Source organism: Phaenicophaeus curvirostris, chromosome 4, assembly GCF_032191515.1.
Source record: "Phaenicophaeus curvirostris isolate KB17595 chromosome 4, BPBGC_Pcur_1.0, whole genome shotgun sequence".
NCBI classification, from domain to species: domain Eukaryota; kingdom Metazoa; phylum Chordata; class Aves; order Cuculiformes; family Cuculidae; genus Phaenicophaeus; species Phaenicophaeus curvirostris.
The window spans coordinates 59,908,906-59,922,462 of record NC_091395.1 but is presented as its reverse complement, the minus strand read 5'-3'; the positions used below and the strand labels follow the sequence as shown (position 1 = coordinate 59,922,462).

The window sequence follows — 13,557 nt, the reverse complement described above, 5'->3', positions numbered from 1 at the left end:
TTGAAAGCTTTAAGAGAAAAAACAACACTCAAAGACCGGTTATAATTTGTAAAGTAGAAGACATCAAGCAGAGTTCCAGAGAAATAATGTATTTTGCAGAAATGAAATGGAGAAAATCTATTTAGGTAACACCCGTGTATGTGGGGAGTTTGATACTGCTAAACATGTAAAATCATAGGCCTAAGACAGGTGGAAGGCTGAGGCGGAAGGGGCAGCAGTTCCCTTGAAAGCATAAAAAAGACAAAAGTCTTCAAGACATACCACATAATATTTTTGTCCTACTCAATACTGTAAAATCTTGGCTACGTATTTCATCCATTTTGTGTACCAGGCTTTAAATGTAAGAAGATTTATTTTAGAACTAGGAAAAAGTTTGTACCACGAAAGATACATTCTGGAGTGGATTACATAGTGATGTTACGAAGCACCAAGTACTGGCAGATTTTAACGACATTAGACAAAATGCTGTCTGAACTAACATATAAATATTTGACCCTGCCTTGGACCATAAGGATAAATAATAAGAATTCCCAACTTCTCTTCCAAACTATTTCTCTGTGACATCATGTTTTTAATAGCTTTTATCTGAAAAGTACAAATGAAATCCAATGTAACAGAAATTTTGAGCTGAATTTTGCATAAGCCTTCTGCCCTCAGTTGCCTGTGTATAATCAGCCTGGTTAGTCACTTCCGTCTCGTATTCAGAGACAAATATAAACCCAGAAACTTGACTGAGTATGGCTATTTATTTTATCCTCAGCCAGAAGATCCATAACTTTGTCAGTGGTGGTGGGGTTTTTTTCTTAAAATACAAGTTTCTCAAATGACGATATTAAACAAAAAACTTAGCATTCCTTGAAGAAGTTTTGTTTCCCAGAAAGCAAATAGTTAACCGACTCTTAAAAAGAAAAGAAAAAAGTTCCATTTTGGTTGTTTGGAGTGGAAATACTGTCCAGTATTCTGAGCAAGGAAACAGACTCTTTTGATATCTCTTATATACCAGCATATATCTCTGATATACCAGCAGGTCCAGGGAGGTTATTCTCCCTCTGTACTCGGCACTGGTGAGACTGCTCCTTGAATCCTGTGTTCAGTTCTGGGCCCCTCAACACGAGAAGGATGTTGAGGCTCTGGAACGAGTCCAGAGAAGAGCAACAAAGCTGGTGAAGGGGCTGGAGAACAGGACTTATGAGGAGCGGCTGAGAGAACTGGGGTTGTCTAGCCTGGAGAAGAGGAGGCTGAGGGGAGACCTCATTGCTCTCTATAACTACCTGAAAGGAGGTTGTAGAGAGGAGGGTGCTGGCCTCTTCTCCCAAGTGACAGGGGACAGGACAAGAGGGAATGGCCTCAAGCTCCGCCAGGGGAGGTTTCGGCTGGACGTTAGGAAAAAAATTTTCACAGAAAGGGTCATTGGGCACTGGAACAGGCTGCCCAGGGAGGTGGTTGAGTCACCTTCCCTGGAGGTGTTTAAGGCACAGGTGGACGAGGTGCTTAGGGGCATGGTTTAGTGTTTGATAGGAATGGTTGGACTCGATGATCCAGTGAGTCTCTTCCAACCTGGTAATTCTATGATTCTATGATTCTTTTTGTTTCTGATATTCTTTCAGATTATATTAGCATTACAAGGTGTGTTGTCAATGTAGTTGGCTACCCTCTGATGCCACAGCCTATATTTTTGTTCTATGAGATTAAGAATATGCAGGAAGAGAGAAAAGCTTTATTTCTTCCCTTCTCTGCAAGAGGCTTCAGAATCTGTAGGACGAATGACAACTCTTCAAACACTTATGACCAACTACATTTCTTAAGTATAAAAGGACCAACTATATTTCTTAAGTATAAAAGGATAATTCTCAGTTATAAACACCACACTGTAAGATCAGGCCTTTTAATCATAATGAAACATCCACTTATCGATCAAGAAGATCTATATTAATTGCCTCAGTGCAAGGTGTGTTTAATCAATACACACACTTCTGGGAACACAAACCATTGGTTTAGTGTTACTGCAACAAGAAACCTGTATCAGTTTATCTAATTAATGATATGTTTACTATTGAACACACATATTTCTTGTAACGCTACTCCTGCAAAATGGATGATATACCATCTACACAAACAGCACTGTAACTTGAAAAAAAGTTACTGATTCTCAAGAAGTCTGGGGTGACTCAAATACTTTAATAAAGAAGTGATTTTTATAAGTCTATATTGAAATATAGAATTTTTACCCTATATTAGTATCAGAAAATTAGCTGAATGAAAGCAAAGGGCGCAACTGAAACAAATATTTTATGAGTCTAAATAATGTCTAAATGCTGAACAAACTTGCAAGCTAAATAACTAAGCAAAGTATATATTTGTATAATTTTAAATCCTGGTAGCTCATACGTTTATTGAAGATTTGAAGTACTACAGGAAAACTTGACAGTAAGTGTGCCACGTAAAGAGCTACATCACTTTATACCCTCAGTTACGTCTCTTCCCTCCTCACCTTAACCTCAACGTACTATTTCCCCTCCAGGCTATTGGAATTTTGTTTTGTTTATAAACATACATTGCAGACCCAACAATTCCACTGGAGGCACCACATACTCTCCTCTCCTTTGAATGACAATCGACCAGCCTAGAAACAAGTGCATAAACAAAAATATCATCATTCAGAGGTAAATATTATGCAAGAAGGTGAGAAAGTGCTTGTTTAGCTGAGGGGTTCATGCACACCTTCCAAGTGGCAACTAGTGGGGAGCCATTGCTTGAAAGAGTTTGAGGTTTAAATCTAAAAAAAAAAAAAAAAACCAAACTAAAACCAATCTTGCTATTTGACCTCTTTTCTCCTGTTTTCCAGGCAAGGAAACAAATAAGTAGTCCTACAGAGATTGACTGAAAGCACTGGCTTTGAAGCAAACAAAGTGGGTTCATAGGTCCTAGCCACAGTAGTAGTTCTCTCATTTTCCCAATTCTGGACAGTAGAATATCTGGAAGATACTGCACAATATTCAAAAAAAGCAAAATAGGAAAAACCCATCTCATCATCACACAAAGACTGAAGAATCAGACAGTATATAAAGTAGACCTAGTTACTGGAACAGTAGCATGAAATTCTCTGTACCTTAATCATACTGTACACTCTCACAACTTGCAGGTGCATCTACTTCGTTCTAGCATATTTTTCCCTTAGGTATCTTATTAGATTGGGTAGACTGCAGACCCTGGGCATGCAGAAATCAGGGCAGCACCTAACAGTTCATGTGTGTATGTGTTCAACTACAGCATCTTCTTACAAATAACAATGAACTTTATCATGTACTTGTTTCAGTTACCAACAGGTGGATGCTGCCAGCACACAATATTCCAGGGGAACTGCCTAGATTTATCTTTCTCTATAGACAGCATTACAACAAGTGATTCTTTTTATAACTTTGCATCTCAGAACAAAACAAATAACCTCAGATGCCCATAAATCGAAGTAGAAAAGGATACATAGAACAGAAGGGGTGAATCATTACATACATAGGGTACCATTAACTTACTGAGCAGTGGAATATAAGTCAATAGTCAGAATGATTAAGGACATCTAGGCATCATATGGTTAAAACCAGCTACATTGTCAAAACTCAAGACCTATGGTGATCAGAGGAAACAGCTATCATATTGTTACGGGCACACAATTAAGCAAAACCTGACTCTGTGGCTGGATGTGCTTGATATATGTATTTTATATTGTTTCAAAAGAGTACTCTCTAAGGACTTTTCCCCTACTTATTTTAAGATAAACAGGATTCATTTATCTCTAGCTAAATATAACAGCACAGCAGATCCCAGAGTCTGCGTGTTCAGATACCACTGATGCCACACACAAGAAGGCATTTCTTGATCATCTTCCCCTATTTTCCTTTAACTGCTCAGTCAGGGGCTGCAATCCCACTGCCTAGTTTCCTTTCTCCCAATATCCATCCACACTGGGAAACCACAGGCACATACCCAGCATGGCCAGCACTGCTGCTAACTGCGTGTGTGTTTAGGGGCTTTCCCTACCCCATCTCACTGCCTGGACAGGGAGGGGGCACTTGCTCTTGCAAAATACCCTGGAGTGGTTGGGACAACACACTTTGATATGCTCTGAAACAAACTGTCTCAAAAAAAAGTCAGTCTTTTCTAGTGTGTTCTTTGAAACTATGAGCAGTAACATTCATGCAAAAAAGCATTGCTGTGGTACTGTTTCACTTTGAAAATGTGATCATGAATTGTTAATTTATGGTACTTAGCATGTACACAGTCACCTCTACATATTATAAAATTCCAAAGCTCCCTGTTCAGTTGCAATAATGCCTGCCTCTGGCAGATGTTATATAGAGTGTGACTTTCAAAAGACCATCATTTCAAATGCAACAGGTAAGTATGTTAAAACTTTTTTAAAAAAAATAAAAAACCTCTTCTTTTCCTCCATTCTAACTTACTGCATGCATTTAGGGTATTCTACCCTTAGGACAGATCTTTTCACCATACTATGTTTATTTTTTGTTTGGCACAATGTTATCTTTCAATATTTCTTTATTATAACATATGCTGTAATATCATTAAAACCCCCAAGTCAAATAACTACATTTAATTTTAAAATTGATAATTATGTACATTTTGAAAATTGTTCTACGTGTTCTTCAACACCAATTAAACCACACTCTAATGATGCTTGTGATAATACTATCAAAGAACAGAACATACATAATAACTCTTAAGTAAACGAAGACTGTTTTGGAGAACAATCAACAAAACAAATACATTTTTAAAAAATCAGTATTATTGCTTTTGATACACAAACAGGGATATTTGTCAATACTGTAGACTCCATGTCTGCAGTGACTCAATGATTTCATCTGAATCATATTGTTTCTCCTCTACTTAATAAAACTGTTCAAGGATTTGGAAATAAAGTGGTACATATTACCAGAAATATTTCTGTGACAGTGTAGACAGTGTAATTTCTTACCAAAAAAAAGCTTGTTAGCTATTCGACCTAAGAAGTCTTCAGCTAGCAAAGTGCTAGAATGACTAACTTCAGCATTTCTCATTGCAGTCCTTACATAGCATGGAAAACCAGCCAGAATAGATTATTGCAATGCCCAGTCAGCAGCTGAACCTTTGGCAACATCAGCTAGGCGACACAAATGAGGGAAGCCCCCCAGTTATTGTGTCATGAAGATATTAAGAGACTGGAGAAGGAGAGACTAGATGCAATGTTCATTTTACTGTAAACCATGTAGATGATTGGTTCAATGAAAGGTTTTGGTCGTTTGACTTTTTTTTCAAGATATAGCAGAGCTATAAAACTTTTAATTATGCTATTTCCAGCATAGTGTTTGCCTTCCTTTATCTGGAATCACAAACTTCACCTGTTTCAGTTCCAAATTTAGTGTTCTCCTGATTTTCACAATTAGGGCAAAAATCCTCAATCATTACAATTATTCCTATAGGTATCAAAGGGTTTGTAGAAATAGCCATGATAGGCAAATGATTTTCTGACTGTGAAGAATCAGACCCATTATCGTGTTTTATAGCTCTGCTTACCTTTCTAATAGATCCTGACTATTTCTTCTGGATTGTTAACAAATGTAAACTTTACTCATATAAGAAGAAGATTTGTTATGCTAAAGCTTAATGACTATAGTGATTTTCAAAAAAAGGTAATATACCTGAAAACTGTGAGAACAATACAATGTATCAGTAAAACTGGTCCTTTTTTCCTATCCCTGAAAGAGCAAACCCTTTCTTAAGTGACTGCATGAAGTAGAGCAACCACCTTGCAGTCTATGTCTTAGGAAATTCAAAGCCTTTAATTTTGTATAATCATTTCTGTGCTGTCATTGCTTGGTCATTTTGTAGCATACCGATATAAGGTGCTGTACAGTGCCAGACACTTCAATGCGCTCAGGGAAGCTTCTGGGTTTAATCTATTTGGTGGAAATAGCTGGCCTACAAATAAAGAAATTCTCTTCTATAATAAAATCCAAACAGTTAAACATGAATCATTGTTCTTAACAGGGCAAAATATTTATAGTTGAATATTCCCTATTACCAGTCCTCCCACCTGTAGTTTGTTTCTCTAGTGGACACAGAAGATTCCACATCACTGTATGTGTTGCTGCAGCATTAATTATAGACATACAACAGCAGATCACAATTATAAACTGAAGCTGCAATGAAATTTCTGTATACATGGAAAAGAATGTAAAAGAGCAATACTATATTAATTTTCAGATCTCTGACTGAAACTTCCTTTTAATACCATATCAAGTCTCTGCTAGGCTGCCAGAAATATGCACAGTATGTGTTCAGATCTATAGCTTTTATTCTGTGTTTGAGTTTATTCTTAGAGGTGAATGGATTCAATATACTCTCAACCCAACCACATATTTTAAAATGCTGCCAGTTTATAGTTGTCTACAGACCTCCCAAATTCATAGCAGCAAGTCCAGAGCCCAATCTCTTCTGCTGCTGCTGCATGCATGAAGGCGGTAACACAAAAACTATGTCTTATAGAGTGTGAGAATGGAAAACAGAAAGGGAATTAAAAAAAAAAAACCAAGCATGATCTATATGACCCTCAGACTCCTGTAATACAATTACAAAAATAATTATTAAGAACGTCACAAAATAATTGAATTACATGCTTTCCATAGCTCCATACATTTTCACTTCCACATTCCATCTAGCGTATTCATGGGAAATCTGGGCCTAATACTGCCTAGCCACTAAAGCAACAGCAAGCAAAAATCTTGCCAGAGAAAAGGGAATTCTGAAGGGACCACTACCAAAAACTAACACATCTATCAACCTTTTGTCCACTTACTTTTGACACAACCACACATAATAGTTCAGGCCAAACATTATGGAGAAATAATGTCCAAACTAGCCCTTTATCCTCACTATTAACTGTCTCCCTCTTGTGCTGCCACCCTATGCTCCAAAGAAAGATTTTTTTAATCTGCACTCCTTGTGCCCCAGAATAAGTCCAAGCCTTTAATTAATAATGTGTGCTAATAAATTAGAGTCTCTTACTTCATTCAGATTGTACTGACTACCACTACTGAAAAACCGATTTGGCTCCCAGCCCAGCCCACAACCTTTTGCCAACATTTTCTCTCTCATCTCAAATGGGAGTAATGGCCTCTGCTAATAGGAAACAATAAATGGCCAGTGTTCGTGTGGCAAGCAAGATTTCTAGTACACTCTATTTCAGTAGGTGCAAGAAAGACAGGGTAAGTAGAATTGTGGGAAGAAGGATTGTAGGACATCTGGGCAGGAATGCACATATCTATGAAATAGTGAAGCAATCAGGTGGTGGTGTATTTTTAGCTACCGGCTTTTTCAAGTTCCAAAGATTCTGAATAAATCACAATGGCAAACTGAGTGGCTGAGATGGTATAGACTACAGCTGAATGTTGCACAGATCAAATATGCAGCTTCAATCCAAAACATGAGTCCTAAGTGCTTATCCGATATACTATAAAAGCTTTCCATGACACATGCTAGCTACCTCTCTTATGACTACCTTAACTGCTAGATACCATATCTGCCTCTGAGTACTGCATAAAGACTAAAAACACCTGGAAGGAGTCAGTTGTCTAAGCCCAATATACATGAAACTTGTCCAGGCGTTTGTTTATTTGTATCAACTCTCTGAGCACTGGTAGTAAATTCAAAACACAGAGTAAAGAAAAAGAAAGCTGCTTTCTTGTGCAAAATGTATGAAATTGGTATTGGTGGGGAGCCAAGCATTTCAGCATTCATATCAAATATGAATCTCTATACTAGAATTTCACATAATTACTGCTTCATGTGCTCAACAAATACAGGAATTGGAGATTGAGGCAGAGAAAAAATTTTACACAGAGACCTACACTACAGTCAGTTCCCCGTTCTCCCAAAGTGTCAGTTGTTTCCTGCATCCTACAGAAGCAGGCTGTATATTTTAAGCTTAAAATATTTGCATCTATTTGCATGTGGATTATAAAGATACCTGTTCGATTAGATCATGAGTCCATTTAATTTATTCCTTCCCTTGTGTATTTGCAACTGTCACAGAAATGTGTGGCATTTGGAAGCACCATTTCTAGCTGACTGTGGCTCCTATGAGAACACGTCTATGTTCCAGAAGACAGGCTCAGATAGAGACAGAGGATCAGGTATCCACGATAATATGGCCAGAAGGTCCCTCATATCTAAGAGGACACGAAAAGCGTTTAAAGACAACAGATCACTAGCAGAGAAAGGGCTACTGACTCCTGACTGACAGCATGTCCTATGGATGGAGGTCCTAGACAAATCAAAGCTTTCGCTCTGATACAAGTATTGGTGGAAGTCACCAAAGAGAGTCACTGCCTGCTTTTCATTGTGTCAGACAAATCCCACTGGGTTATGAGGGAACTAATGCAATGCATACCTCCCTACTCCAGTGTCCCTCAATGGGACATAATTTTGTTTAAGATCAGTTGTATCTCAAGGTGTACAAGAAGCTTCTTCCTCATTCTCCTTCTAGTTTCTCCTCATCTTTTTTCCTGCAGTTGTTTTCCTGTGCATTTTTCCCTCACTTCTGCCCTTTTTCTCACCATCCTTTTTCCTAAACTCCTATTTTTAGCTTTTCTTGTACACAGTTTCTTGTCCTTCTATCACACCTTCCTTTGTCTTCTAAGAATGCCTCAAGCAACAAGAGCAAGCCATTGATTAAAAGCAAAAGTGAACACTATTGCACAAGGATTTCTCAGAGGTATGGCACAGAATATCAAACTCTAAGTAAAATAAAAGTTAGACAAACACTTTTTAATATTACTATTTTGACCATCTTCTGCACATAATGCAGAAATTACAGCCTCTTTCCTGACATACAGAATTTGCGATTGCTCTGTCTAGTCATAAAAAAATCTTCACTACTTGTCATAAACGACTCCATGGCCTTTTTTACAGATTTCCATTGTTTGAATAAGGACGGGTATACCGGTCAGCATAATCTCCATTCCTAACTCATGATACCCCAAAACAAAGCAACCAGTGCTGTGATAGTATCTTATTCATATTAGTATTCTGAACAGCTTAAGTTTCTCCTACATATTGAACCCACAGTTGCAGTTAAACTCATTCTTACCCAGATAAACTTTTTCTGATAATCTCCTCCTGCTCTTCTGGTTTTGCCAAGACCCTTCAAGCCTTTAGTTGGTAGCAGACGAGTCTTGGCTTTTACTAGCACAAACGCAGCTTCCTTTTAGCTAAGACGTTGATAAAGATTGTTTCATGGGGCAGAGGGATGAAACAGTTCATCCTTACAATGGCTGAATATGTAGGAGAGGAAGTATTTTGTTACTTCAACAAGTCTTCAATGCTGCTCCAACTGACATTACCTTCAATGTAAAAGATGTCCTGCAAGTTGTTTTATAGTAAATGTAAGGGGATGAGCAGCTGAAGGGCCATTACTCATTAAAAGGTACAAAATGATTCCTTTGTCATTAATAATTTTCATAATTTAATCTGCTACTATAATTCTTGAGCTTTATATCACTTAAAAGAACTGAGTGGAGAAATAGGTGCACTTGTGCTCATCTCATTTTCTGATTTTCATGCACTCCCATCACATCCCTGTAACAACCCTACGGCAGGTATTACCATTTAAAAATAAGTAATGTTGTTCATATTTGAAAATAAATACTTAGAACAAATCTGCCAAATGCTTTCTCACAAGGTAACCAACAGGCAGAAATGCTGTTGGTACTGAAAATGAAAATGAGCTTGGGAGTCTGGAGAGAAACAGCTAGGGAAGAAAAGGGCAAAAAGGGAAGTTTAGATGAAAGAGAGCCAAAATTTTGGGAAGATGAACATCCATGTGCTCTCTCATATAAAGACAAAGCCCAAAGCAGTGAAGCTAGATGCCTGCTTGAAAAATAATCAAGTCAGTGGTGACATGTAAGTTGAGTGGAGCTGTAAAATATGCCATTCTCCAAAATGAAGGAGGTATTTTCTTTTAGCACTGTCATTTTCATCTTTCCATTTTCCATTTCTGGCATAAGAACATATTTTTGAGAGATGTTTTCTTCCCAGAGCAACTAATTTTTCAGTTAGATTTTGTTTTTTATTCTGAAACAGTCAAATATATCTCACTACCATTACAAGCTTAAAGTGAATTAAAGCCATCATTCATTTCTAAAAGCTAGAATGCATGCATATCAAGAGAAACAAAATGGAACACATACCTAATACACAGTTCAACTGAAAACATTTCCTGTCAAAGTATCATTTGAATGACACAGATTCATATTGTATTCTCTCAGTTTTTGTATAGACACCTTCCCATTACTGCTAACTATACCTATAAGATGAAGCGTTAAGCTGAAAACTCTTTTTATGCTTCAACATCTATAGTAATGGTCCGTAAACCAAATTATTCCTCAATAGCAGCTGTGCAAATCCACTGTGTCTAAATCATGACCTTAGTTTTGTTTAGCCCAAACAGTTCTGTACGGTGGTTGCACAGGTGTAGCTATGAGCCTGCCCAGTGTTTGTCACTGATTATATATGTATTATGGATAAACATTTCAGATTTGTAACAGACTGGAGCTGCAAGGCTGACAGTGGTATGTGGAGGGAAAAGCCTTTATTATGGCTTGAGGGCTGGGATCTGAAAAGCAGTGAGAAGTATTACAACATCACTTTGCTGCCCGAGTGCCTTACTGGGTAACCATAATGACTTTAAGAATGTATTTTTTTCTGAAGCTTTGAAGAAATGCAAAGATGGGTTAAACAATTGAACTGATAGCCTAAAACTAATTGCATACTCAATTACAAAAGGTCCCTATCCCCAAAGCAAATGAACAAGTATTGTATCTGAAGAGCTACAAGCCGTAACACCTAAGAAAAGCTTGGACATAAAGAAAAAAGAAAAAAACAAGTGCAATCCAACAGAGGACACGTGGCTGTGAGCCTCTTCTAGTAAGCAAAAAGACTATTCTGAAGTGTCAGAAATCAAGCAAAGGGTGTGACTCCACTACATCTTTCAAGCAACTTTATGGCAGGGCTGTTAGTCTACACTGGCACCACACAGTTTGTGAGAAATCTAGCAACACAGTCGGAAACACAGCTTTCCATCCCTTCCTAGAAATCAACTTTCCCCTCTTTTTGATTGGCTATTTTGCCAAGTTTTTCATTAACTGTCTAACAACCCTCTGCTTAACCATCTTACCTTGAACCAGGCACCTTCCTCATAAATAACATGTCACACAGGCTGCACCCAAGCAGCTTCATTTCTAAACAGCTCCGTTTCCTACACATGCGGGGAGAAATAACACTCCAGGAGTCACAGAGGAGGACAGCAAAACACGCTTTTCTCCTCCCTAAAAGGCAAGTTATTTCGTAACTTTTCTCAGGTGAATTTGCAACCGCAAATTGCAAGGCAGAGAAAAGCAACACACCAGGTAGCCTCCGCTTTACCAGAAGCAGCCGGTCTCCATCAAACAGTTGTTGCCCGGGCATCAGGGAGGTAAAAAGGAGATCAAAGCAAGAGGGAGCGATGCAAAGAGCCTCCCGGGAGCCAGCAACCGGACGGGTTGCCCTCGGGAGGTTCCCACCGAGCCCCGGGTCATTTCAGCGAAGGCAAAAGTACCGGTCGGGTCACCGCAGGCACCGTACGGGGGGCTCCACGAAGCCTCGGACGCTTCTCACCCCCGAGAGCCCCCGGCACTCGCGAACCGCCCCCCGTCCCGCGTCCCCCCGCCGAGCGGCGAGGGAGGACCCCGCGTCCTACCGCCGGTGGGGCCGGCCTCCTCCAGCCGCGCCGAGATGCTCTGCACCCTCCTCGCGTTCATGCCGGGCGGCTCGGGGCCGGGGCCGGAGCGGGGCGCGGCGGCTCGGGGCTCCGCCTCGGCGGCTGCGGCGCCTCCCGCCACCCCCGCCCGGACACCGGAGAGCGCGCGCACAGGTGGCGCCGCGCGGCGGGGCCGGGGGCGTCCCCGGGGACCCGGGGAGAGCGGGGGAGGCGCTCCCAGAGACCCCAGGAGAGCGGTGGAAGCGCTCCCGGGGCGTCGCCGGCGCTGCGGGCAACCGGCGTCAGCTCGGAGCGAGAAGGAGCTCGTAGTGTATCACACCCGTGGCTTTCGTGCGGAACGCCGCCTTTAATCGAATCGCGGTGAATTGTAGTGTAGGATGTGATGCTGGAGCACCTCCCATATGAGGACAGGCTGAGAAGAGTTGGGGTTGTTCTGCCTGGAGAGGAGAAGGCTCAGAGGAGACCTTATAGCGACCCCCCAGCACCTGAAGGGGCTGCAAGAAACCTGGGGAGGGGCTGTTTACAAAAGCTTGTGGTGACAGGACTAGGGGCACTGGGTGTAAACTGGAGAGGGGCAGATTTAGACTAGACATAAGGAGGAATTTCTTCACGATGAGGGTGGTGAGGCTCTAGCACAGGTTGCCCAGGGAAGCTGTGGCTGCCCCATCCCTGGAGGTGTCCAAGGCCAGGTTGGATGGAGCCTTGGGCAGCCTGATCCAGTGGGAGGTGTCCCTGCCCAGGGCAGAGGGGTGGAACTGGGTGATCTTTAAGGTCCCTTCCAACCTAAACTCTTCTATGATTCTATGATATGGAATTCTAGGAAACCACATAGTGAAAGCAGAAATCTGCATATGGAGAGCAGAAATCCACGTATGGAAAGCAGCAATAATACCAGATGTAAGTGATTTACCTGGGCGCTTTGAATAGCTCTGGTGAAAATTCATATAGTCCACAGAAACAACTGTGTTCTGCCTTGTGGTAGCAGGAAAGATTTGGCTGTTGTGCATAATGAAAAATGGAAAGGGCATTGTAAGACACCCTCATAACTCATCTGATTTATAAAGGCCTTCTGCGACACACCATCAGAAAATGCTTCTATTATGGCAGCACTCCCAGTTCAATTTTATACAGATAACTTTTTTGTCTTCCTTACTATTTCTTTTATTCCTATGTGAATAATGACTTGTTTTAGAAATCCCAGTTATTCTTCTCTTTGTGTACATTCCCCCAAAAATATAGTAAATTTTTAAAGGAACATAGAAGCTGTAGGCTTAACTACCTAAAGCCTTAAATGTTATTTTTGATGCCTTATTTCATATTATTTCTTGAACCAGATATTGTAAACTTTCTTATCAACTAAAAGATAAAGTAGTAATTCGTACACCACATGCCAAATAATGCTTTAGGAGAAGACTTTTATCTTCCTTTCTACCATGGGACAAACTTAAGTCTGTTTTCACTCCAAAATGATGGAATGATTGAGGACTTGACAGAGCAGACAGAGATAGTACAATGACATATAACACTGGCCAAGAACAATTCCACTTTGAGTAGTTTCTGCCAAATGTTCTTTTTCGATAAAAATGCATTCAGTGCTGAAGGTTTAGGAAAGACTGTGAAGATACAGGATTCAGAGTACTGTATTTGCTACGTGCCCTCCCTTCTGTAAGGTGAAACATCAGGCAGCCAGGGTGTGGTCTTCCTCATCAGAGAGATTCAAACTAGTCAGAAGAGAGATCAGGCTTGATTTC

General features: G+C 40.2%; 1 protein-coding gene across 6 annotated transcripts in view; it reads right to left on the bottom strand.

Annotated features, from left to right (window-relative positions):
- KCNIP4 (potassium voltage-gated channel interacting protein 4) overlaps positions 1-11,889 on the bottom strand; it is a 415,602-nt gene extending 403,713 nt beyond the window's left edge. For 2 of the 6 annotated variants that reach the window (XM_069856229.1, XM_069856237.1), the window contains exon 1: positions 11,786-11,889. In XM_069856229.1, coding sequence (XP_069712330.1) covers positions 11,786-11,846 — 61 coding nt within the window. In that variant the 5' untranslated portion in view covers positions 11,847-11,889. The remainder of the gene's footprint in view (positions 1-11,785) is intronic. The other 4 variants (XM_069856236.1, XM_069856230.1, XM_069856232.1 and 1 more) reach the window with 4 other exon arrangements.
- Positions 11,890-13,557: the final 1,668 nt, after the last annotated feature.